This window comes from Eretmochelys imbricata, chromosome 1 (assembly GCF_965152235.1).
Source record: "Eretmochelys imbricata isolate rEreImb1 chromosome 1, rEreImb1.hap1, whole genome shotgun sequence".
In the NCBI taxonomy this organism is placed as follows: domain Eukaryota; kingdom Metazoa; phylum Chordata; order Testudines; family Cheloniidae; genus Eretmochelys; species Eretmochelys imbricata.
The window spans coordinates 261,170,421-261,197,379 of NC_135572.1; the positions used below are offsets into that span (position 1 = coordinate 261,170,421).

General features: G+C 42.0%; 1 protein-coding gene across 7 annotated transcripts; it reads left to right on the plus strand.

The window, feature by feature from the left end:
• Positions 1-281: 281 nt before the first annotated feature.
• On the plus strand, positions 282-26,959 carry TCP11L2 (t-complex 11 like 2). Of its 7 annotated transcripts, XR_013347356.1 has the most exons (12): positions 2,000-2,268; positions 9,010-9,179; positions 10,472-10,607; positions 11,589-11,712; positions 12,260-12,480; positions 13,499-13,635; positions 14,591-14,781; positions 17,496-17,677; positions 19,507-19,679; positions 20,368-20,462; positions 26,225-26,837; positions 26,932-26,959. XR_013347356.1 is itself a non-coding variant. In XM_077828859.1 (10 exons), the coding sequence occupies exons 2-10, from the start codon at positions 9,044-9,046 to the stop codon at positions 20,610-20,612; spliced, it is 1,545 nt and encodes a 514-aa protein (XP_077684985.1). In that variant the 5' UTR covers positions 282-341; positions 9,010-9,043; the 3' UTR covers positions 20,613-23,421. The 7 variants fall into 7 exon arrangements, 6 of the variants coding, with proteins under 6 accessions (XP_077684985.1, XP_077685002.1, XP_077685010.1 ...); XM_077828859.1 differs by lacking the exons at positions 2,000-2,268; positions 26,225-26,837; positions 26,932-26,959 and adding an exon at positions 282-341 and having other exon boundaries at positions 20,368-23,421; XM_077828876.1 differs by lacking the exons at positions 2,000-2,268; positions 26,225-26,837; positions 26,932-26,959 and adding an exon at positions 1,361-1,371 and having other exon boundaries at positions 20,368-23,421.

The window sequence follows — 26,959 nt, forward strand, 5'->3', positions numbered from 1 at the left end:
GCTGTGAGTGTGCTAGGGCTACAAAACAAGAAAATGGCAGATGTGCAAACAAAACCTTGGTGTGCACGTGTTCTCCGGCTTGTTACGCAATGTAAAATACAAGGACAAGTTTTTAAAAAGCGTCTCTTTAAATCCGAACATCCTTCCTAACAACAGTTTGGCGTGTTAGAGACAGACGTCTTTTACAGCCATGACTTTCCTTGGCAGGGTACAAAGTGAAGCTGTGCCTCTATGTATCTCATGGAGCTTCGCTCCCGGAGATCAGGCTGACAAGGTCCCTGGTGGTTGACCTGCGGAGGAGCTGCGCCCACAGCAGCACCCAACACAGTTTGCAAGTAAACGTAAGGACTATGTTCCTATTCTTCTTGGTGCAGCGGGAAAGGTTTTGCGAACCCGCCTTTCCCCCTGCGGGAAACGGGGCAGTGGATGTTGGGGAGGATGGACTGGGGTGTGGGGGAGGATTCAGTGCCTGGGGGAAGGATGGGGGTAGAGGCATTTAGAACAATTGTTGTTGTGTGGGTACTCAAAACTATTCAGCAAAACTGTAAACTCTACATATGCTGGAAACCACTTCAAGCCATGGGGTGCTGCTGCACCCACAGGACCCCGAATTCCAGCACCCCTGGATAGGGGGTATAAGGGGTCGGGGCAGGGGATGGAAGGAGATTCGTGGGGGCGAGCGGATGGGGGAGGGTATCAGAGGTGGGGGAAGCGGAGCAGTGGAAGGGATGGGGAGACTGGGGGGAATGAGGGAGGATATCGAGGGTGGGAGGCAGCGCATGGAGAGGGGAGACGGATGGGGAATACGGGGGGTGGGAGGAGAGGGGAGTGCATCGGAGGTGGGGGGAGCGGGGCAGTGGTGGGGTGGCAGATGGGGGGATTCCCTGCCGCGGGGGGGTGAGGATGGGGGAGGGTATCGAGGGGAGCAGCAGGGTGATCCCTTTCTTCCCCGCCCCCTTGCGCGCCTCTTGAGCCGGGGCCGCCCGCGAAGGGAGGCACGATCCGGGGAGGGCGCACTGAGGACATGGCCCTTCCGTAAACACCATCCAGCCCTTCCCCCTCCCGCCTGGACGGTTCCATTCTGTCGGGAAAGGGGGGCTCCTACCCCCCCGAACAGAACTAAACCCGGAACCGCGGACTGGCGGAGCGGGAGGGGGATCCTGCCTCTCTCTGATTATTGCCCCCCCCCAGCCTCCATCTGCGTGGCCGAGCTGAGCGACCCACAAAGGGTTAACCCCCCCCCCGCCTCTCGGCGGGATGGAAGCGCCCAAGGAGCTACTAATAGTCTTGGCTAAGTGCCCCGCGGGGGTTTAAAGCCCCGACCGCGCGGACAGCTGAGCGGCAGCGCGAGAGGCAGCCGGGGGTCGCAGGGTGAGCCCCCTCCCCCCCCCCGGGACTGCCCAGGGAGCTGCCCGTCCAGGGCTGGATGAACGCGGGTCCGCGGGAGCGGCCGGGTCCCTGCGGGGGGTGGGACTGGCTGTGCCCCCCCTCCCCCAAATGGGCGGGCGGGGGGAGGCTGGGTTTTGGGGGTGTCACGTTCTGGGCAGACGTTCCCCCACTGCACCAAGGAGGCAGCTGAGCCCCTCCGGCGGCGGTGCTGGGGGGGTCGCTGATTTCCCCCCCCCCGTTTGTAAACAAACCCCGCTTGCCCCTTGGGGACTGTCTCCCCGCCGCGTTGGGGCGCGGGCAGAGCCTGGGGGCGGCCGAGCGGGGTTGGGGGGGCGGCCGGCCCCGGTTCCCTTGGAAGCGCTGTTTGTTTTGCTGGGCTGGTGCCAAAGCTCCTGCCTCGAGGCGCTGCCCAAAGCGCGGCTGGGGGAGGAGCCCTGGCCAGGCGGGGCGGAGCCGCCGGGGCGAGGGGGGCTGCAGGGGGCAGGTGGGCCCCGGGGTGCGGCGGCGGTGGCTGGCGGTGGAGGGGGAGTAGAGCCGCCGGCCGGGTGCTGGTGCGTGAGGCGGGGGAGCGGGGCCAAGCTGCTCCTGCACGGCGCCCGTGGGACTCTGCGATCGGCCCCAAGGGCTGGCAACCGCCCCGCTGCGGAAAGGGCAGCGTGCCCGCGGGACGGAACATCCCCCCGCCGCCCTCTGAGGGCGGCTCCTTGGCGTGACAGCCCACTTTGCCCCGCGCCTGACCCACCTGATTTCGGAAACTAGCAGCTGTTAAGCAGCAGGAAGATTTGTTACCTCTGGAGACGTTAGTGCTCACCTAGGCTGGCAGAGAAGCACCATCCACCCCTTCAGAGAGCAAGGAGCACACCCACCTTTGAAAACAAGGTACCCTAGCGCAGTGGTTTTCAACCTGTGGTCTGTGAACCCTTGGGGAGGGTGTCTGCAGACTATGCCTAAGATTTCCAAAGGCATCTGCATCTCCGTTTGAAAATTTTTGTTGATCTGCACATGAGAAAAGGTTGAAAATCACTGCCCTAGCTTTGCTGAAACTGACATCGTTCTCACTGCTTGTGTTGATGGTTCTGTGAGAACTAAGAATGTGTCTTGAGTTTAAAAAAAAAAACAGCAAAAAAATTTGTCTATATATTCTCGATAGAAAAGCAAGAGTGGGCTCTAGACAGAGTTTTTTCTGTATACTAGCAAAGGACAACAGGGTACTGTAGTAGGTGTAAACTTTAGTGACATAAATGTGCTTGTACGTTAATCATCATCGTACTTAGCAGTCCATAGCTAACTGGTCATCTATGTAAAGTTAATCAACTAACAATAAACACACCAGATCTGAAGAAATATATGTGGGAATAAAGGTTTGAAAGAAAACTGAGGAATCCCTGAAGACCCCAATCAAGAAAACTAATTGATGTTTCTAAACGTTTCCCTTGCTGTAGAAAAAAGATAAGATATCACACACACAAACTTGTGTAGATCTCTCAACAAAACGCTTCCTAACAATCAAAAAAGGACTGGTGGTTCAAACCAAACAAGACTAATAACTTGTTACAAACTACCGTAGACTAAGAAGGAAAGTGAGGGAATTCTCTAACTGTTAAAACAGAGCTTCCACTAGCCCCGACATACTGTACAAGTACATATCAATGCTACAGCAGAAGTGTCAGCACCTTATGCGGGGTGGGGGGGGGAAGTAGCACAAACTGAAGATGCAGTAGGCGCTGGCTTGTTCTGGCAAAGGTAAAAAGAACTTAAACCAAGTGAAAAGAAACAAGACTAATCAATCCAGACTAGTAAATGTTGGGCAGAACACTTCCAAGGCCTACACAAAGGGAGCCAGCGTGGAAATCTTACTTGAACAAAACAGCATTATTTTTAAAAAATGCGCTTAAAGGCTCTATTAAAGTAAACTGACAGTCCTCCCTCAAGATACCTTGTATATTACATGAACTAAAGGAAAACCTTCAGGAAACTTAAACTAGGGGGAAATCACATGGCCCAGATAATGTCAAAGAAGAAACCTAATATACCCAGGCAGCCATTCTAAAATTGTTTTACCTAATCCTGCAATCTAGATATTTCCCTGATATATGTCATGTGTAGGGAGACCAGACAGCAAGTGTGAAAAATCAGGACGGGGTTGGGGGGGGGGAATAGGAGCCTATATTTAAAAAAAAAAAAAAAAAACCCAAAATTGGGACATCGGGTCACCCAAGTAGTATGGACTAATTATCTCAATATATAAAAGCAAGATTCCCTTAACCCAAGCAACTATAGAGGTATCTATGTCAGCAGCAAAATATTCTGTAGTATGTTCCTTTACATTGTTAGTCAAATTTTGTATTCTTTTAATCTGTGAAAGTCAAACTGGATTCTTCCTGAGAAACTGACCCCATCTTTACCTTACCTGTTCAATATAGGTTTTTGTACTGTGTTTATCACCATAGTCTCTGAGAACCTTCCAATAGTATGTTAAGCAATATGGCTACACATCTGTCATTTGTTGTTTGTTCTCTCATTTCTTCCCCAGAGGGAGAAACAAATGGATTGTCTTGTTAAATATATCTGTATGCATGTATGTTTGTATTAGAGAAGGCAAGATCAAAGAAATGTGCCTTGCACTTGTAGTAGATAGTGGTGCTGTTTGTGATAGTGCTTACTTACTGGTGGAGTTCGTTCCATGTTCTCAGACCACCCCCAGAGAAGGTTGTCTTCCACACAGACCAGCTTTACTTTTTTTGCAGCAAGTTCCACTGTGCCAAAGGAATGAAGTTGTTGACCATGCTCTCTGTCCCCGAACTTTTAACAGTGTTTTGGGTATCCTGTGTCCTCATAAAAAACCTGTAAAAAGCCAGGGGAGAAGATTTGTGTGCTTTGTAGATTTAAAAATAGTTCTTGATTCAGTCTAGCATCCAGGAATGAGCCTTAAATTGCTGCACAATAGAATTGGCAGAAAACCATGTAACCTAAGTAAAATTCATGTGCAATCCACCCAAATAAGCATGCCACCAAAGGCCTTCATGTAAAAAGGGGAGTAAAATAGGATGTAACTTCAGGTTGAACCTTCTTACATGCTAGTGACTTATCAGCCTTGGAACAATCCTCAAACTTAGGGAAGGTCTACACTAGAAGCACTACATTGGCACAGCTGCACCAATGCAGCTGCGGTGAGTCTGGTGAAGACACTCTGTGCCAACAGGAGAGTGCTCTCCCGTCAACATAATTACTCCACCTTCATGAGAGGCAGAAGGTAGGTCGATGGGAGAGCGATCTAAGGAGACACACTAACTTCTGTTGCTCGGGTGGGTGAGTGTCATTTTTTCACACCCCGAGTGACATAAGTTAGATCAATTGAAGCAGTAGTGTAGATCTGCCCTCAGTTTTTCTCTCAGTTGTATAGTGGGAATCCCATCTATGTAGTTGTACTATCATCTAGATGAGATGGCAGCTCATAGGACCCAGTAAGTGAAACTGGAAAACCAATACATTTAAAAGTCTGAAAACAAACTAAAATGCTGTAAAAGAGATAAGGAAACTGAACAAGTGCTAAATTATATTTGTACTTGGCCATCCAAAATAAATTTCAGGGAGCTTAGACTGGCTATAAAAGCATTGCAAAAAAAGCTATTCCAGTTCACACAGACTACTAGATTAACCCTCCAGTATAACTACTGTGGAAACGTAATACGATAATTCAACCCAGTCTATTAAGTAGAAATGCAATCTGGAGCCCAATTTTAGCAGTTAATTACACTTTTTGGGACAAACTCTGTAAAACATCTGCAAACTAATATATGTACATTTTCCCCCTCCTCCACACAGTGCACCCCGAACAATGACTGCAGAGCAGAGCTATTGCTTTCCTCCTTCTAGTGCCATCTCAACCAACAGAGCCAATTTTCTTTCCATCTCAAGCTTCTGGAAGGTATTAAAAAAAAAAAAAAAAAAACACCATAAATCCAAGTGAAAACCAGATCCACTCCCAAATATTGTTGCTGAACAACTATAACACCCTGACAAGTAACATGATCCGTACCACCCCATATCACATATATACTCAAGATATTGGACCAACACATAAGTCACTGGGAAGAACAAATAAAAAACAAGATAGTTCTGTCCAGTGATCTTCAATACTCTCTCATGTGGGCAGACTACCTCACTACACTGAATGTAAAAAGCTAAGTTTGATTCTTGCCAGCTACCCAATTGGTGGCCACAAATGGGGGGATACAAAACACACTCTAAATCAAGAAGAGAAACTTTAGACAGATGGCTTTCTTTTTCCAATCTCCAAAATAGGAGGGAGTACAAGAGATTTCCTGGATTTATCAGGGATAATAAACATTTTATATAAAAAATCAGGGAGGAAAAACTGAGTGCACAACTTGGAAGAAAGGAGATTACATTGCAGAGAAATGATCGCACTATATAGCAACCTACATCTGCATCAAGAATGCCCACTAATGTTTATGGATGCAGGGTGTATATATATATTATGTACATTTAGAAAATGTGAATCCCTCACCTGAGCAGTTTGTACTTACCTCTGACAAACACCTGTTGGATGAGCTAATTTTTTTTTTAACGTTCTGAATTAATATTTCCAGTTTCTGCTTGTTATGCACAGAAAATATGGGGTGTGGGTGTGTGCTTATTGTTTGGTGCATCTGTTACAGTAACAACATGCGAGTAATGTCCAGATCCACAGTATTAAGATCTGTGCAGAATGCATTTCTTTAGCCCTTCCCCCAATACCCCAGAGAACTTCTCTAAGAAATAAGTCTTTGCTAGCAAAGGTCATGATACTCTTTCCCTGTGTCATCTTGTGTTGGGGTGCTCGGGTTTATAATTAAAAGCTTGTGAACAACTACATTAACAAAATGAATAGGTTTCCTCTGTTTCATGCATACACATGCCTCTGCTACAGGAACAGGTGTTAGTCTTGAGTCACTTGGTGGTACACAGGTGTGTGCATCACTATCAAGACCCTTGGCTGTTAATATCAGCAGAGTCAAAGTCTTTTGAATGGGCATAGAAAGTGGATTCACTGCTTGTTCCATGAATGTGGACCTTCCCGCTCACTGTTGAAGCATGTAGTGGCATTGCAAGCTTTCCTCACAATCTGTTCAGTCTCTTTTTCTGGGGACAGGCATCCTCAATCTGCAGGTTTGCCAGGCACCTATTCATAACAGCTTAATACACTCACATGTGAGAGTTAACGCCTGTAGTGAATATTCTACATTGTGAGGAAGAATTTTTTTTAAAGCATGCAATATAATGCCATGTGTCAGAGGTCTAGTCAAGCACCTCCTCATGGCCAGTCACCAGACTGCTGTGAGGGAACTGAGCTGCTAGATCTTGTGTGTTTTAAGCCTCCAGTCTGAACAGAATCCAGTTGCTGCCGCCAGTTTGGGGGGCAGGGCTATCTGGCACCCACTTCTGAGAGCTCAGAGCATGTGGCCCAGAGTCCCTGAAACTAGTGCTGGCTCCTCAGACTTCCTCCCCTACTAGCCCAATAACTTAAATACCACCTTTTCCAGAACTCCATGTGAAGGAGTGAGCCTTCTGGTTTACCTCTTCAAGGGGCACGTAGGATATGTCTACACAAGGATTAAAAAACCTGTGCCTTGCTCAGGTCAGCTAACTCGGGCTCAGGCTCTGGGGCTGAAAAATCGCTGTGTAGACATTCAGGCTCAGGCTGGAGCCCAAACTCTGGGACCCTGTGAGGGTGGAAGTTCCCAGAGCTTGGGTCCCAGCCTGAGCCCAAATGTCTACACAGCAATTTTTAGACCCAGGAACCCAAGTCAGCTAACCTGGGCCAGCTGCAGCCATGCTGCGGGTCTTATGTTTCTGTGGATATGTCTACACAGGGATAAAAGAATGGTTCATCTAGTCCAGTATCCTGTCTTCTGACAGTGGCTGGTGCCAGATGCATCAGAGGGAAGAAACCAAACAAGGCAATTACCGAGTGATCCATCCCCTGTTGGCCAGTCCCAGCTTCTGGCAAGTGATAAGATGGTACAGGTTTATAACACAGCTCTTGCTATTAAATTGAGAACTAACATTTATACAAAAATGCTTTCAGTGTTGTTGTTTAGTTTAAAATTATGTTATCGTTATTGTAAAAAATGTAATAAAACTAGCACCTTCCATATTCATCCTAACCATGCATTGTCGTTGCATTCAACTGAAACCCCAAAGGCGAAGACATTTAATTTAAAATAAAAAAATACAAGGTTTTAATAAAAATAAAGGTTTAAAACTAATAGTTGTGCTAAAAGCACAAAATGGGGGAATTGTGGGGAAAATTGCTGTTAACCTTGGTGTTGAACCTGACCCCATCCCACCCTGTGACAAGACCTATGCCCTATATGCAGCATAGGCAAGAGCGATAACGCAAGAGGCCTACAGGCCTGCATCCTGTAAGACTTCGCTTAAGCTAAGAGCATTTGCATATGCTGGGCCGTGGTATTTTGACCCAGATAACAAAGTAGGCCAACCTCTAGCCTAGCTCAAGTCCCTAGCTGTCCATTATATGCAACTCCCGCCCCCCAAACCTGCAAAAGCCCTGAGACAAAACGATGCCACAAGCAAACTGCAGATCTTAATAATAACAAAGTGCGTCAGCACAGTGCTAATTATAAAACTGTTTACTTTGGCTCCTTATAAGGCTTTATTAACAATGCTTAAGTAATAAAAAAATTAAGAAAATGTATCATTTAACTTAAATGTAAAAAACTATATAAGACTGGTATTATAGGGGCAGAACAGAGAAAGACCAGAGAAGCACCTGCTTGTGGCCATCTCTGTGTCCTTCTCCCTGCACGCTTGTATTCAAATAAAAAAACCTCAAACTGTTTGAACCGAACAGATGGTGTGACTCGTTTTCCACAACAAATGTAACATTAATTTTTTATTAATAGTAACTTTATTTTTTATTTTGTTTGTTTTTGTTTTTTTCCTCATCTCATTTCCAGTTCAACACAATTATTAGTCTGATTCTGTGGCTTGCTCTTTTTAGGTGAATCCTTTCACATTTCAAGATCCATGAAGAAATTGAATGTCTTTGACAAGATGTATTAATTCCCTCCCTCCCTTTAAACATAGCTCCAGCTCCTGCCCCTGTAACTGCAGTAACTTTGTGGGAGAAAGGGGTTGCTATGACCAAGTGCAGAAACTAAGGTGCCTTTAGAGTGCTGCTCTACACCTAAATTCATCAGTAGGGGGAGTGCTTTAAGGAGTACCTTTTAAAGAGTTTGAGAGCTCTGCTTCTGATGCTCCTGACAGCATAATACCTTCTGCGTAAAGAGTAGATTAGAGGTTGATGCTACTGACGTTAATCTTTAATTTTCATTTAACTTCTTGCAGAATCGAAAGTTTAATTCTTAGGATTTGTACAATCCTATAAGTGTTACAAATTAAGCAGTTAACTTCACAAATCCACTAAACTTCATAACACCCTTATAAAGTAGGCAAGCATTTATCCCTATTTTGCAATGTAATATTCAGTGCTCATAACAGTAACTATTGAAATATTGCTGCTTTTTGTAAAGAAATCTTTGGAAAATATGAAGTGCTAGAAAATGTTGATCTTGTAAAATTATTTCTTTCTAGGTTCTGTGTACTGTACCAAGTGAAGTGACTCAAAATGCCCCTCAATGATGACCAGAACAGTGATTTTGATTCTTCAAGGCTATCTGAAAGCACAGCTTCTTCCAGTGACTCTGAATATTCAAGGCAGAGTTTTACTAGTGACTCTTCAAGCAAACCCAGCTCCCCCGCTTGTAAGCAGATTTAACCTGTAAAATAGAGATCTAGGCTATATTTGTGTATTTTCTTGGGTGTCCCACGCATGTAGTGGGAGTTGGGATTTATAGTTGGTACTTCAGAGAGTGTTAGGAGAAAGGCACAGCTTCTTGTTTAGATCACCACATCTCCAAGGGGTACAGTCTGCCACCATGAAGCACAAGCAGATCCTTCGTATACATGCAACAGTTGTTACTACTTCCTTCTGAAAGAGTAACCAAAGTTTGCCTGGCAGGACATTCTTGTCTTGGGTTATTCTGGCTTTGGCTTATAGGTTACAAAATAGTACCATTCTGTCCATCCACCAAATGTTGCTTCATGAACAAAGGACAGGATGCCTCCATTTTGTCTTTAAACTTCAGAATTATGAAATCAAATCAATAGTGTTGTGACTTTTTTTCATTGAACAGTAAGAAGTCAAAACATAAAATAGGTGAAGCAAGTTACTTTGAATGACTTTTGAGAATAAATACTACTGTACATAAAAAGCACTTAATTGTAGAGCACTTCACTGATGCTAACAAATCTTTTTCGTATGTATACATTTGTCTGTTTAAAAGTAAACTTGTTAATGGAACTGAAAGTTTGTATTTGGTATGTTCCCTGTCCTGTATCACTCTTCTCAAAAGTACAGTTTCCAAATGTGAAAAATAAACTACAGAAGTTTATTTTAGAAACTTTGTGAGCAATCACTCCTTCTTTCAAGTAAGAGTGCGTTATGTCCTTCGCAACATAAACTCTTCAATCAGAGACTTGATTAGTGGGGCAAAGACACTGTAGCATATGCTATGGAACAGAAGCTGCATATCTCAAAGTAATGAGTTTAGACTGTGGTTACAATGATTGTGGAGAGAAATGCATCCATTTGCTCAGTAATAACATGCAGCCTGTATGCGTGCTTGCTTATTTTGACTCTTATGTAAAACCTGCCTGTCCAAAACTCTGGGTTATTTAATGGGTCCTGTGTTTAGTGTGAGAGGGGTACATTGGCCAAGATATCAGACTAAACTACTGCTCTTCAAAACATGCCATGAGAGTCTTCTACCTTCCAAAGATGAGCTGGGAGGGTCGTTCATTTACCAGATCATTTTAAGGAGATGCAAAGAACTCTCAGTCTAGCTAGCTTCTCATAAATTAGTGTCCAGTTAACAGGAAATAAAATATCATGCCTAACTATTTCCATGTTTGGTTTTTGCAGTCCAATCCATCTTTTAAAATTGAACTTACCTACAACTGACTTGTGGCTCTCATTTCCTTTCCTTCATTACAGCAACAAGCCCTCCAAAAACTGTTACATTTGATGAATTGATGGCTGCTGCAAGAAACTTGTCAAATTTGACTCTAGCTCATGAAATTGCTGTAAATGAAAACTTTCACATGGAACATGTAGACCTCCCACAGAACAGGTAAGTTACCCTTTATAAATTTTGCAGAAACTGATATGGGGTGTGTGTGTGCACGCAAGGGAAACGGGTCTGAAGGTACACAGCCTGCAAAGGTGTTCCACACTTAATGGGGAACTGTCAAGGCTGCAACATTGTGGCATAAGTGGTACAATTTGGTAGGTTTAACACGTTTTCTTCTCCTGGAGCATATGATGCTCTGCCTTATCTGCAAGGGGAGATATGTAAGCAATGTGGTATGCACTCTACTTTTGGAGTCCACCTTTAATGTTTCTTGCCAATCTAAGATCTCTGTGAAGGGGTTGGGGGCTAAAGTTGTAGTACTGCCATGTGTATGGCTTTTATCTATACAGCTTACTTAATAGCTCAAATGCTGTGTATAATCTATATACTCATCTCAGTAATGAACACAGTACTCATGCTGCTCTGCAGACTAAAACACTTCTGGGAAGTTGGAGGAAGAAAGGAATAACTTACATACCCAGTTTAGACTACAGTGGGAATGTTGAGAGATTATCATTTAAAATGGAATCTGGCCATGCTATCGAGCCAATTTTTACAAAAAATACAATGGGATTATTATTGATGATAAGTTAGGGTTGTTCTTTTATTTGTATATAATATGCCAAAAAAAATGCTTCCCCCGAAACATATTACTCAATAGCAACAAGGTAGTGGAATTTGTTTAATATAGAGTTGGGATACCTTTTATACCCAAATACTGAATTTCCAACACCACTTTCTGCAATATCAGGATTTTCTTGGGAAACCTCTCATTTTAATTCTTAATCCTGCTTAGTTTTGGGGGGTGATAACCCGGGGTCCAAGGGTGATCTGGTTGCAGATATAGATCTTCGAATTAGCAGATGTGATGATGGTTCTCTACCGAATCATTGGACTGGTTTAAGATTGTGTGTGCTGGTTGTTTTTGTTTTTAAACTCTGTTTACTTCTTTAAATCTTTTTGTGCAAATTGATTTTCCAGCAGTTTGGAGGGTAGAGTGAAACAAATTGTACATAAGGCATTCTGGGATCATTTGGAGTCAGAACTGAATGAAGATCCTCCAGAATATCATCATGCTATCAAGCTCTTTGAAGAAATTAAGGAGGCAAGTTAGTTTTTATTTCCCCGCTTCACACCCCCAGCATTGTGTTGACATCTTAGGCCCCATCCTGCAAATGATTCCATGTGGGTGGACCCCCACCGTAGTCAGTGGGTTACTTCTACGTGTTAGTTGCAGGATGGGGATGTGATACAGTACTATAGTATGCCTAGAATACAAAGTCAGACATCAACTTTCCAAATAGGATCAAGATCTTCCCTTATTACTGGAAATCCTGGTACCAATTCATTAACTTTTTAGTAAAGACCTAAGGGTGTTTCTGAAAAGTTGCAAAGGTCTCAACCAGTAAGCCAGTAAACTTGTCTTCACCAGCTTCTGTATCTGTTTTCTGTTCCCTTTGGCTGCTTTCTCCCATCCTGCTAAATAAAATAGCCTTTCCAGATTCGGGATTTGCAGTCAGGCTCTACAGTGTACCCTTGACGTCTTCAAAAAGCTGCTTTCATTTCATCACAGTTATTAAGGGCTTGCTGGTCTCGTGTTGCTGCACTTATTGACATGTCTTATGGCTTTTTGGTTTTGTTTTTCACTTCAGACTCTTCTTTCCTTTTTAACTCCTGGAGCGAACAGGATTCGAAACCAAATCTGTGAAGTCCTGGATGCAGATCTTATAAGACAGCAGGCTGAGCATGATGCTGTTGACATTCTTGGGCTAGCTAACTATGTCATCAACACTATGGGGAAATTATGTGCTCCAATAAGAGATGATGATATAAAACAGTTAAAAGCAACTGTCAATATTGTAGAATTGTTCAGGTTGGTGTTTGGCTACTTTTCATATCATACTTTTGTTTGTTTATTTAGAAAATATCAATTTGACAGACAAGGTGTTTGGGTGGAGAAGAAAGGAACTCAAAACTAACATTAAACTGGAATAGCGGGCTAAGCTAAGAAACTGCCGAAATGCTTTCATTTGAAAGAGGTGTTGGTTTAGAGTTTAGTAACACGGTACTTCATTTAAGAGTTCTAATTGTTTTGGGTTTTTCACAAGCATATTTTTTCAATGGTGTATGTTAGTGTTGCCATACCCTGAAAAGTGTCACCATTTTTGAAAACAAAAACGTCATGCAGTTCCATGTGTTTTGTGCATGCTTCCATATCAAACTTACTTATTCTTACAAGTTAAAAGGTGAGTGTTCTTTTTTAGAACTGGCAGGGGGGGGAAAAATGTACACTCCATCTGGAACATGAAAGTGAAGCTCAGTTCTTTCTATCTGTACCATTCCCTTTATTAAAGACTTCACTCTTAAGGTTTGATTCACAAATCTGCATGAGCCTCAGATGTATTAGCTCTGTAATATTAAAAATAGTTTCTTGCTGTATTATGTTTTTGCTATCACTTAGGTATACCTACAGGGAGTAAAGTGGTTGAGTAGGAGGGAATGAGGTGTTTTGTTTTTATTTTGGCATAATCAGAGTTGCTAAAATTTTTTAAATTTCAGTTTGCTTTGACTCCATATTGCTTCAAAACCTTTCTGTTGTTGGCCTATGGTACCAGTGTCTTGATCATGCAACATCTTTGCCCTACTTTTTGTAACTTACACCAAATATCTCAATACATTATTTAATTCTCCAAAATGCTTTGGTATATAAACTACCATGTGCTAGTACTTTCTCTTCAGTACTTGGAGCCTGTTCTCTAAGGTGGAAGGACTACAAAACAAGTCAAGTATGTAGGTGTACATCAGGCTGTTCAAGAGCATATGAGCTCATCTTGAAACTTCAACCTAATTTCTTCTGTGATGTTGCACTGTAATTTTGTCTTTGCTTTCAGACAAATATTCCATGTTCTGGACCTTATGAAAATGGATATGGTTAATTATACCATTCAAAATATTAGACCACAGCTTCAGCGTAACTTGGTGGACTATGAAAGAACAAAATTCCAAGAAATTCTTGAAGAAACACCAAGTACGTATTACAATGTTTTCAGTTAATCAGATACAGTGGAAACCATTAAAACCAACCTTTCTCTCTGTTACTATAGATATCTGTTGAGCAAGGCACCTGGGGGCAAATGTGACCATATCATACCTTTATATGATAACTAATAATTGTGAAATGCTGACTTCATTGGTACTGCTGTTGCAAATTCATTAGACAACACCACAAGTACTTCTTTTCTTTTTGCGAATACAGACTAACACGGCTGCTACTCTGAAACCTGTCAAAATGATACAGTTTGTGAAGAACTTGTTCCTGCAATCAAAGCATCTGAGATCTGATTAAAACAGTTCTGCATACACAGGGCTCAGTTTTATCTTGCAATATATGGAACCACTCTCTTGTGTATCTGAAAATCTGCTTCTGCTCATGTGCACATGCGTAGCTGGCTTTTCCAGAATACGTGCCATTACATGCTATGTAATTGGTAGTAGGCAGAGGCAGGATTAAGTCCATAATGAAGCATAGAACAACAAAACCTATTCTCTAGTGAAAATAAATGTTTAGTTTAGTTTAAATGTTGTAAAGGCAAAAGTGAGTCTTGTTGCACTGTAAAGACAATATATCTAAACCATTGTTAAGAAATTTTGGAAGAGGAAGGGAAACTGGTGACATTGATGGCTAATGCACTAGACTTCTGAAGGTTCAGATATCTGTATTTAAATCTTGCTTACGGCTCCAGTGCCACGAGTCTGCTATGGGGTTTTTATAACCTGTCTAGAAGCTTCAGCTGGTCACCTGTGTTGGCTAGGTGAAAAAAGCTTGGGGGGAAAACTGACTTGAGCAGACTTAACAGTTCACTGCAGTATATTTAGAGATCGGAAATGGAGTTGTCTTGTTCACCTTCATTATTTGTCAATATGCTGTACACTTGCATGGAAAGTTATACAATAAACCTGTGCAAAATTTTGTTCTTGTTTAGGTGCTCTGGATCTAACAACAGAGTGGATAAAGGAGTCAGTAAAAGATGAATTGTTGTCTGTTTCTTGTGAAACCTCTTCATCCCCTGGTGCTGATGGTAGCTCTAAACCAAATCTCAGTCCTACTCTGGTGCTAAACAATGGCTACTTGAAACTGTTACAGTGGGATTATCAGAAAAAAGCAATTCCAGAGGTAAGAAGTGAATTCTCATGACTCTTCTTAAATTATCCCAGTGCCTCAAAATGTCCTCTTAATTCTAATTGCATGAAAGTGCTGGTACAGCAGTTATGCTGTTCATGATGCTAGATGTCGTGGAACTCTCCTGGAGGACTTCTCTTGCCAAATAATTCCACAAATTTCGTAGTTTCATAGTAGCATGCTCCATAATCAAGGAGCACGTTCCTGGTAAGTATCAGTTGCTTGTTGTTCCCTGCATTACAATGTCTTAGTGCTGACGATACTATATGTGTGTGTATGCGCTTGTGTGCATGCTCTCTCCTCCAACAAAGTAAGCAACAGCCTTACTAGTTACCTTAACTGTGAGAAGAGCAAACTAATGTTAATGGCTAGAGAATTTTCTCCAAGAGTGAATTAATAGGACAGCAGTTTATCAGTTCACATTATGAATGATCTTCTTGCCATGGACAAAGGCAGTGCATCCGTTCTGATATTACTGGACTTCCCTGTAGCATTTAAGACATTTGACCATGGAATCCTGCTGTCCTGCCAGAAATAGCAAGTATTAGCAGGTTCCTGCTAATAAGAGTTGGTCATTCCCCTTGGGCCATATATAGAATCATGATTGGCACCTGCTTTGCCATCTGGAGACTCCTCCAGGGATCAATCCTGTTGAACTGTATGAACCCACGAGAGGAAAATGGTAAAGCAGCGTGACTTAAATGGTAGCAATAGGCAAATGATGCCTAGCTCAGTTACCTGTACGATTAGTGGTGTGTTGAATCTATCTGCTAGCTGTCTAAGTACTTGGCTGAGAATAACAATGAATGAAGACCAGTTGGCAGCAGTTAAACCCAGAAAGACTGAAGTGATGCTGGTGGGGAGAAAGGAGCATTTACCAACTCAGTAACCTCACTTTGAAGGACATGTAGTGTTAGAATGTGAAGATTTTGCAGCATTCATATTCACCTGAACTGTTTACAACCTCTGAATGCCTTTATGCCCAGAGCAGTAAAACATGCCCTCTTCTATCTGAAAGACAAGGTGGATGAGGAAATATCTTTTATTGAACCAATTTTTGTTGGTGAGACAGACAAGCTTTCGAGCTGTGTAAAACTCTTCCATCTAAGGTTGGCAAGAAGACTGCTCATGTTCCTGTCAGATTTGTACTTCTCTATCGAGTTGCATGCATATGTGCGCTCTAGGCTTGATGATCTTAATTCTCTTCCTATGAACGAAAACTGTAGACTAGGTTTTTGAAAACAAAACTGTAGTGTGGAACACTGTAGCCTTGCACCGATGAATAATTGGATGCAAAGAGCACATGAACCCAGTGTTCTCTGTGACTGGCTCCCTGTTCCATACTGGGTTACAGTCAAGGCTTTAGACCCCTGTATGGCATTGGCCCAAGTTCCCTGAATGACCACCTCGGCCTGTTTGAGCACCATCTCTTGTGACCGCTCCATTCCACTGCAACAATGGCACTGTCCTCCTCAATAGTGAAATCTCTATGCAACAGATAACTGTTCGGATATAAGTGGCCCGTTAACCTGGAATTCTCCGCAAGAGATCAGAATGCTGCTAAGAACCTCAGAACTTTCGGAGAAAATGGCCAACTCACTACTTTGATTTAGCCATCCCATAACAATGCACTATAACTATCTTTAAGGAAAGGGGTAGGAGTGTGGGAGAAATCCAGTCTCTCTTGACTGGAGGGAAGAGAAATATATCAGAACGTGTAGGCCCCAGTCCAGCAAAGTATTTAAATAGTCTGAGTAGTCCCCATGAAGTAAATGGGACTACAAGCATGCCTAAGGATAACTCTGTGCTTAGATATTTTTCAGGATCGGGGCCTTAATTTTTGGAGAATCACTTTGATGTCACAGTGATAGGGCTCCATATAAGAAGCTAGATGAACAGTCTCATTGTGGTACTCTAGGAGTTATTTTTCCATTGCAAACTGCTGAAAGAGTAGATACACCTTAAAATCCACCAAAGTGTCCTGTTACGAACATTAAATTGTTCATATACAACGGATGTGTTATGACTAGTTACTGTTACTACTTGGAGCTGGTCAAAATATTTTGAATTTTTAACGACACAACGCACCTGAAACTATTAAGTCATCTTTTTTGAAACTCAGTTCTGTATACATTGGATATGCTCTTTTGCTTAGTGTGGGTGAATTTGTTTAGTCTGAAAATGATTAGCATCATCCTGATCCTGGGCTGCTTCAGGGGCTTAAGTGGCCACCTCCTAGGACTGTCCTGTGGGCAGCAAGCTGCAGCCCCTCCTCTCCTTCCCCCCCCCACCACACACTTGGGCTCACAAGGGAGGCTTCTGAAGGCAACCTTAGGTCAGTCTTCTGCAGTTTGCACACTGAAGGAATTCTCCCTCAACTGTGTTCAGGACTTCTAGGGCTCCTTATGCCACTATGGCCCTCCTTACTTTTTGTAAAAGGGCAAGAGTTGGGGTAGGACTCATCCATACATTTTTCTATTTCTTGGTTATTTAAAAAAAATTTTTTTTAAAGGAACTGTATAATACTACATATGCAAGGGGTTGGCTATAATTACTGTGAATTTCTTGACTCTTGAGCACTGAAATTTTCTGCTGCAATGTTGCATGAAAGTAGCTTCTCCTCTGCCCCCCTCAAATTACTTGTTAGGACATTAGCTTAAGTCTCAACTTGATATCACTTACAGTAATCAATGTTGTTCTAATTCTAGACGTTAATAACAGATGAAGTTCGTCTTCAGAAGTTGAAAGAGAAGCTGAATGAGTTACAGATTATAGCCTGTGTATCTCTTATAACTAGCAATATGGTAGGCCCAGCTATTGTGGGCTTACCTGATTTTGCTGACAAATTAAAAAGGATTTCAGCTGTTCTGCTGGAAGGGATGAACAAGGAGTAAGTTCTTTCTCACTCCCCCCTCCCATTTTAAAGAAAAAAGCCAGTTGGCTCGTAACAAACTTTACTGATTTATTTATTTATTTTTACAGAAATAGTTAACATGTATAGCCTATGCACCTTGTTACTGACATGACATGATAGTAATAATCCATTTATTATGTATCACTCTTAGACCTACATGTGTACTAGTGAAAACAGTTGCCTGATGCAGTGCAATGAAGTTTGATAACTCCTGCGACCCCCTTCTGACAACAAAAATTACTACATGTCCCCAGGAGAGGGGACCAAAGCCTGAGTCCAGCTGATTCCTACTGCTCTGGATAAAAGAACCGAAGTCCAAGCCCCACTGACCTGGACGGGTAGGGGTCAAAGCCAAGCCCAACGGCTTCAGTCCCCTCCAGGGGTGCTGTAACCTGAGCCCTGTTGCACAGGGCTGAATCCCTTGGGCTTCGGTTTCAGCCCCAAGCCCCAGCAAGTTTAAGCCAGCCCTGGCGACCCCATTAAAATGGGGTCATTACCTAAGTTCCCTGTAAGCTGTGCAGCAAGGTGCCTTTCCCCCGGTCCGGCCCGGCCCAGGCCCACTGGAGCTGCTGGGGAGAGGAGCCCCTCCCTGTGCCAGGCCCAGGCCCATCAGAAGTGCTGTGGCTGGAGAGAGGAGCCCCTCCCCCAGCCCAGCCTCGCAGGAGCTGCCGCAGCCAGGGAGAAGTGCCTCTCACCTGGCCATCGCAGAGCCCTCATCCCCCACACACCAACTCTCTGTCCCAGCCCTGAGCAGGACTGGCTCTAGGCACAAGCAAAGCAAGCATGTGCTTGGGGTGGCACAATTCCAGGGGCGGCATTCCGGCCACCGGTTTTCTGGGGTTTTTTTGCGCTTGTGGAACTTGGGGTGGCAAAAAACCTAGAGCCGGCCCTGGCCCACAGCCCCCTCCCACACTCCAAACCCCTCAGCCCCACCCCCACCACACATCACCTCCATAGTGGTGCACATAACAAAATTAATTCTGCACATGGACCTAAAAAATTAGAGGGAACACTGGTCGTGTCCCACTTTGGGGTCCCGACCCACAGTTTGAGAACCGCTGGCCTAGTGCATCCATATAGTTTAATTCTTTTTTACAATTTAAACTTTTGTACTGAAAATCTGACACCAAATTCAGTGTATAGTGTTGAAATTGCTGCACTTATGCACCATTCAGGTCGGCACAGACTGGCAGTGCAAGCTTCATCATGTTGCTCTGCCAATTGCTTCAGCCTTTCACATTATTCATTCAGTCCCTGGCTCCTCTGCTGCAACTGCCACTAGTGCTACAAATTGTGGTGATTTTGTGTGTGTGTGTGTGTGTTGTGGACACTGCCCTATATGGACTGATGTTAAGAATAGAAATGTGGTTCACATATGCCACCAAACAGCTGTTTGGTTGTAACAACTCTGTCAGTCATTACTTGGGCAATTTGTACTGTGGACAGGTTCAGCTAAGTATACTTAAGTATTTTCCTGGACTGGCACCACAGTATTTAAGTGCATGTTTAACTTTAAGCGCATGTATTAGTCTCATTGAAGCCAATAGAATTTAATCATATGAGCAGTCTTCTCTTCCTCCTCCCTCACATCCCTGCCAATGGGATCTACTCTTACCCTGGGGTGGAATATTTGTGTCTTACATCTGGAAAGCGGACAAAGTTTGCAAAAATCCACCTGGCTCTCTTATTTTATTGGAGATGACTCATTTAAAAAGAAAAGGGAGGGTGTGTGTGTCAAAATAGCTATGTGACTGATGTTACAAGAACTGTTAGAGTTAAATGCTCAAACTTTTTTTTCTTTTCAGAAAATTTGATTTGAAGGAGGCTCTGAATACTATAGGTGTTCAGATTTGCAGTGAGGTGAACAGGTCCCTGTCTGAGAGAGGATTTCCCACTCTTAATATGGAAATTCAAAACAGCCTAGTAGGTCAGATCTGTAGCATTGTTGAAGAAGAAAATCCCATCAGCTCCCTGATTGGTTAGTATAATTTATGTGGTTCTCTGGTTGTATGCATAATTTTTTTAAATAAATGAAGGCTAATGGCCCATCCATACTGTAAAAATTAAATCGCTAGAGTTAAAGATTGCCTAATTATTGTGAAAAAGTTAAAATGAAAGTAACTTTCTTACAGTAAATATTGGGTCATAAAGTGTGCAAACCTGTGCTGCTTCTATTGTTTATATTAAGACAGTCTTCTGAAAGATTAGTTCGGGGCGGGACAACAAAGTTAGAAAGAGTCCGCAAATATGAGCAGAATGCTCTCAGTGATTCTGGGATGTTCTCTGTGAACCTAAAAGTACCAGGATTTCAGAGGGGAATTTAATTTATACCTAACTGTGGATTGTGTGCACCAGTGGAGGATCTATCTCCCACAACTCCAGGTTTAACTCAGTCTTAATTATAGCCGTGCATCTATTTCACAACATAAATCCTATTGTTCAGTCTGAAGGCTGTCCCTCTACAATGGGAAACATTTGACTTTGTTCTAAATTAAAACTGAAGGAGGAAGGTAGGGAAAGGTAGCATTCAAGATGTGTCTCTGCTTATTTTGATTCTTCCATGTGCCAGTGTGTGAAGTATTTCTAAGGCAACTGTGGCTTGACGCTTTGGATTTACATTTATATGGTCTGTTCTATCATGAACTCAGTTATCTTTTCTGTTTCAGATAAACGAATCCAGCTGTATATGAAAAGCCTTCTTACTCTTCCAGGCATTCAGAAATGTATGCCTATGATTCCAGGAGGCCTTGCTGTGATTCAGGTAGAGATAGAGTCTATTGGATCTCAGTATGCAAGCATTGTGAATTTTAATAAACAAGTGTATGGACCATTCTATGCAAATATTCTTCGAAAACTGCTTTTTAGTGAGGCACCAATGGGGAAAACAGAAACTGGTGATTCTACTAATTGAGGAAAAAGAATGATCTGGTTGTGCATCCAGCCCTTTTCCTTCACAGTGTTTATTACAAAGATATTGTGAACTCTGTTCCCTCAATGTGCATAATTTACTCCAATGACTGTTACTGAGACAGGGACAAACAGAGGTGTATCCAAAGGCAAATAGACCCTATAAAGTGTGTACAGCTAAAGCTTCCAAAATTCATTGGAAGGAAACTAATTAATATATATTTTTTCATGAACTAAATCTGTTTAATGGATTTTAACACTCATTGTACCTGATCACTGTAAATGTCTTCTTCCTAAGCAAGCATTTTTGACTTAGTGTAGATTTGGAAAAGTACCTCTTGGTTTTACCACCATTACAATTTAATCAATGGAACTCTTTGCACTCTTCTTAAAAAAAATTACTAAATACATTATGTATACTGGTGCAGTGACATAAGATGAAATTTTAGTTCATATGTACTTAATTTACAGTGCTCTATTGGTGACACTACATAACTGAATATGGATCACTTCTTGAAAGACTTAGAGAGGAAAATATAGTGTAATTGAACTTGTAACAAAGTAAAGAATGAAATTAGGCCAAATTCTGATCCCAATAACTATATCAGGATTTTACCTATCTTTCACTAGCGCATGCCAACATTACTATAAATGGTGTTAAGTGTACCAGTTACAGAGTGAATACGTCTTGCAAAATAGAAACATTTCAGAATTTTGTCAAATGTAATCCAGCAATAAAAGATAAGTCTAACAATTCTTTTATTCATGGAAAACTAACTTGGGTGCTGACTTCAATTTCCTTACACAAACAAATGGTTCTAGAAGTTCTCTAATAGAGGTCATATTGTCCTTTAATTTAAACATTTGGAGGCCTAATCTGCTTTTTATACATGTAGCGGTTGCGCCTTTGATCTTCAGAGATGCTTAGGCACCTCTGAATTGGGACTTTAAGCCTTTGATCTTGAAAGCATTTAAGCACAAGAGTAGCCTTATTGACTTCAAGGGAACAATTTGTGCTTAAAATTAAGCATGTATTTAAATATCTTACTGGATTGGGGCCTAAATTTTGAATGTGAGTAGTGATTTTGTTCACTGACTGGATATTTCAATTTTTTGGGTCTCAAGTTCAGGAGCCAAAATCTGTCACTAATCACTTTTGGAAATTTAAGACAAAAGCTATTAATTCCATACTCGTTAGGCAAATGCTGTAGCCTAGAAGCTGGCATGATGCAAAGCCGCTGGAGACCATAGAAAGACTCCCACTGTCATGAATGGGCTTTGGAGCAGGCCCATTGGGTCACTGGAGTCTTGCAGAGATTGTTGGATTGGACCTTTGATATGGGAATAAACTTCAAAAAATCTACACAATATAGACAAATTATTTTGCATATCTCACATTACTAGATATGAGTGCTGAAATATTCAGTGTAAAATGTTCCCATCTTGATCAGAGTTAATCAAATATACTTAAAATATATAATTATATTATTTGTGACTGTTAAATAGTGAATTAATCCTATTTTTAAATGTCAAAAAATGTAAACTTTGGCTGGTACAAGTTTCCAGATATCTTCCTAGTGTTTTATATACAGTATATTTTTATTTAAAAAATAAACTTTGCCCATATGGGATTAATGTGCCACACACAATATATAGCACAACTAGTGTATCTCCCATGAAAATTTAAAATAGCTGGGCTTTAGAAGCACTTTGGGTTTATAGTCCAACCTCCTTTTTACAGAATTAGGTTGTGTTTTTGTTTTGTTTAGCAGGGAAAACATACTTTTTAAACAAGAGTTTCTCAAACTGAGGCTGGTGTCCCAGGAAAAACAAAGCAGGACTTATTTTTAACTTTCTTTTTGGATGGTTTCCATGTGGGACTAAGCAACAGCAGACTCATGTATTAAGTGCACACTCTTCTGGATTCATGTCAAAAGCTACTACTGACATTCTATCAATGTACATGTGGGGGTGGAGGGAGGCTAAAAAGTCTCAAATTGCAACACTTCTCAATGACTTCTGACCCCATTTCCTCTTTATGCCATGTTAAAAATATTGCACCAAATAGATGAGTACAGTTTTTAGTCTGAGAAACTCAAAATTGAAAGGAGCTGTTACAGTGTAACAAGTGTGCCAGGGAAGTGGTACATTCTTGTCTTCATGAATATGGGACTTCAGTACATGTATCAAGAGAAGAAAATATCCCAAAAGCTGAAAAGGGAAGTTCTGTTAGTAATTCCGTAACCTTGGGAAATCCAACTTTTCTAAATTTGTGCTTTGGGCCTAAAGAAAAGATTTTATGTTGAAAATGTACAAAAAATTGTATTGTAACTTTCTTATCATAGCAATTTACCTTTCTAAACTTTCTAGTGTAAAACAGAAAAATTTACTCTGGTGAGATCAGTTGGCGCATAGTTTATAAACCTCTGGTCTAAAACATCTGGGAAATTGTCACTGTAACTTCCCACTAGAAAATGAGAACACAATAGTTCGTTTGCATTGATGTGACTTTTTTTTTTTTTTTTTGAAGGGCATTTTATAGCATGGTATAGGTTGGAGATCACTTAAACATTACAATTAGGATATATTTTAATAGTGCTTTGGATGTAGATGTTTCCTCTAACTTCATCTGTTGCATGCTCATGGATCAAATGTTTACCTCCCGTCTAAATTTTGCTTCTTGAAAATAGACAATTATGTAGCAGTAGCTTTATTAGAAAAAGTACAAATGAATTTTTGTGGTGTACATTTGTGTTGTTTTGGTTTTGTATGCATTAAAAGTCTGTTTGTAGTAAAACTTTGGAGATAAGTCATTCATGCAAGCTGGTTCTCAATTTAAATATAATGCAGTCAGCTATTTTGATACATTATTGCAAAATGACTTCTGTAACTTTTCTCTTTTTTCAAGGAGTCCTTCAGGAATGTATCCTATTTAAATAAAATCGAAGAGCAGTTTTAAATGTAGTTGTAGAAGTGGCTTAAAATAGCACGTTCTGACTCAAATCTGTTTTCTAATTATGTATTGTGACATACCAGATGCATTCCAGACTAATGAGGAGCTTTATCACTCCTGCCCTGCAAGCCTGGGTGACTTACAATGCCTTGCTGAAGTAGCTCCTATCAGGGTCGTTCAGACACCCTTCCAACATACAAGCCACACCCTATGTGTCTGTGTAACTGCAGGCTGCCAGCGACACTTGAGTTACACACTGACTCTCACCAGCCTTAGTTTATATGGCAGGGTGACCGCAACACACCCCCAGTCCCAGGTTTCTCCCCAGAAATGTGTCCTGTACTGCCCAGCCCTCTCCTAGATATTATGTAGTATCTTAAATCTGTTGTTCTTTAAAGGGAATAATATGCCATTTTCTTATCTTATAGTTATTCAGACACTTCAATTTAAACACCCTGGATTAGATAAAATTGCAAAAAAATGTATTAACTACAAAGAGATTTCAAGCAAGTAAGAGTAATGAGGCATAAAAGTCAGAAATGGTTATAAGAAAAATAAACAAACATAAGATGTTTAGTAATACCTAACTTAATAAACTACAACAGATTCACCACATGCTTTCAGCCATCATATTGATCAACCCCTGTAGGTCAGGACCACCCACACCCTAGAGTCTAACAAATGCTTCCTTTTTTGCTTCAGATGCACTAAATGCAATGGGCAGGTGGAGAGAGTGGGGCCTTGGGGCATTTGTCCCTCCTTTTTCTAGTTTGTCCCTCTCTTGAAAAACATTTCCAACTAGTCAATAGGAGACAGAGGCTATGTGGAAGGATGTTCCCTGCTGGGTTTTTCTCACCTGTTTGAGCTTTCTTTGCTTCCCTTCCTGCTGGATGACTGTGTTTACTGCTTAAATACAAATTAGGCAAAGCCCACATTCCTTTGTTTAGGACAGACCAGTCTACCAATCTCAGTTTGGGCAGGGGTATGGAACATGTCTTAATAACATTACAGGCAAATCTTATAACATTACATACAATGTTGCCATGCATACTTTATCAGGATTATACTGACTTGCAAATAATGAATTTTCAAATAATACAAGACCTGCCTTGTAATACATTTTGTACAATAATGTGTAGGATGCGAACATGGGTATTTTCTGTCACATGTATAGAGTTAGTCATAGCCATCCATTACTGTAATATCTGGGGCCCAGATCCTCAAAAGCATTTAGGCTCTTAACTTCCATTGAAATCAACAGAAGTTAGGAGCCCAAATACCTTTTGAGGATCTGGGCCTGACTGCCTTACACTTAATGGATTTTATTCTCACGTGCATCCCTTTGTCTATTAGTGACATACATTTTTTTTACAGCTGCTTCCTATATTGGCTTTGTAATGCTATAGCAATTAAACTGAATTCTATTTCTCCTTCACAAATTGTCCAAAATATTGTTATACACATTCCAATTGCAGGACAGTTTTTTTCATATGTATGCAACCTCAACTAATTGCCCAGGTTGGATGGTAGAAGTTAGCCAGTATAATCTTACTGGTGATGGTGCATGAGTGGGAAGGAACACTGCTTGATTTCTAATCTCAGAATGAGTTTGTAACTCCTAGCACCAAACTCTGCAAGAAAAGAGATTGAAAAGATTGCAGCTGTCTTCTTGTGAGAGATGGTGGATGTGTGTATGTATGTACAATAACAAATGGTGTAGAGCAGGTAAATTGGGTGTGTTATACCAATAAAATAAAAACCAGCAGGACCTTATTAAAGGGAAAAAGGCAAAATACCACATTTATTGTGAATACAGAAAGAATCATAGTAAGCAGTTAGTTATAGCTATAACATTCCATTCAATCTCATATTTATTCACACATTCATTCATACACACACACACACACAGGTTCTGCAAGGTTGTTATAGTTACCAGCCTTAGAGTTGCTCATGCCAAGCCACTGGCCAGGTGGCCTGGACATGAGGAGGGAGCAAGGCCTTGTCAGATGCTCATCTGATGCTCCTGGAAGTTGGTTTGCAGAATCAGACCCCAAGGTTCTCACTTTCTGGAGTCCATTTTTATAGGAGTTTCTTCCTATGCCAGTCTATGGGAATTGCTTCATCATGCTGTTGCTGAATCAATCAGCAGATGGCACATTCCTGACGGCTCCATGCTGCTAGGTGTTATCTTGTTCTTTGGTTCTCCCATTCTTGAGGCTGTTGGGTGGATTCCAGTCTGCCCTCCGGGGGTCCTCTGGTTATTTCCACTTGATGCCTTCTTCAGCCGATGGACACTGGATTCTTAGGCAGGCACCTCCCTGATCATTCAGTTATTATCCACACCAAGCATCCATCCACATACATCCTCTATCTCTATTTTAATCACAATAGTTAATACAACAAAAGGGCGGGGAGTCTCTGGGTCCTGTTTCTGTTGTTACAGAGTATTGCTTTGAGTCTCTCTGTGTGAATTGCTTTGAGAACAGACTCTGTCTTAGAATGTACTAATGCAATTAGCAGCTTGCAAGTTTCACACATAGAGGGAGAGAAACAGTACCAAAACCCAAGAGACCTCTTAATTAGTAATACCCTGGAATTTAAACTATGGGGAATCAAACTCATTTGTGATTTTAATACAGAACTTCTTTAATATGATCCAACAGGTACGCCAGTTCATCCTCCTGCTATATGAGTAAGGGGACTCTCAGTGAACCCAGCTGGGGAACTTGTTACCACAAGCTAGTCTTGAGAGCTAAAATTCTAGTTGGATTCAAAAAAGGGATCACAAACGTCTATGGATAACAAGCCAGAGTAAATGTAGAGAGAATTTTAAAACCAACCAACCAACCAAAAAACCCAAACAGTTAGATGGGATTAAAACCTAGAGCTGTTCAAAAAAGTTCTGAGAAGATATTTTGCCAGAATTTGCTGATTTTTCAAAACCTGAAATATCCCTGAAAATTCCAACGGAACCCAGGTAAGTTTCAAAATGTAGAAGGCTTTGTTTCTATTAGATCGGGGTGGCCAACTTGTGGCTCCGGAGCCACATGCGGCTCTTCAGAAGTTAATATGCGGCTCCTTGTGTAGGCACCGACTCTGGGGCTGGAGCTACAGACACCAACTTTCCAGTGTGCTGGGGGGTGCTCACTGCTCAACCCCTGGCTCTGCCACAGGCCCTGCCCCCACTCCACCCCTTCCTGCCCCCTCCTGAGCCTGCTGTGCCCTCCGCCCCTCCCTCCAGAGCCTCCTGCACACCACGAAACAGCTGATCAGGAGGTGCGGGGAGGGAGGGGGAGGCGCTGATTGGTGGGGCTGATCAGGAGGTGCGGGGAGGGAGGGGGAGGCGCTGATTGGTGGGGCTGATCAGGAGGTGCGGGGAGGGAGGGGGAGGCGCTGAT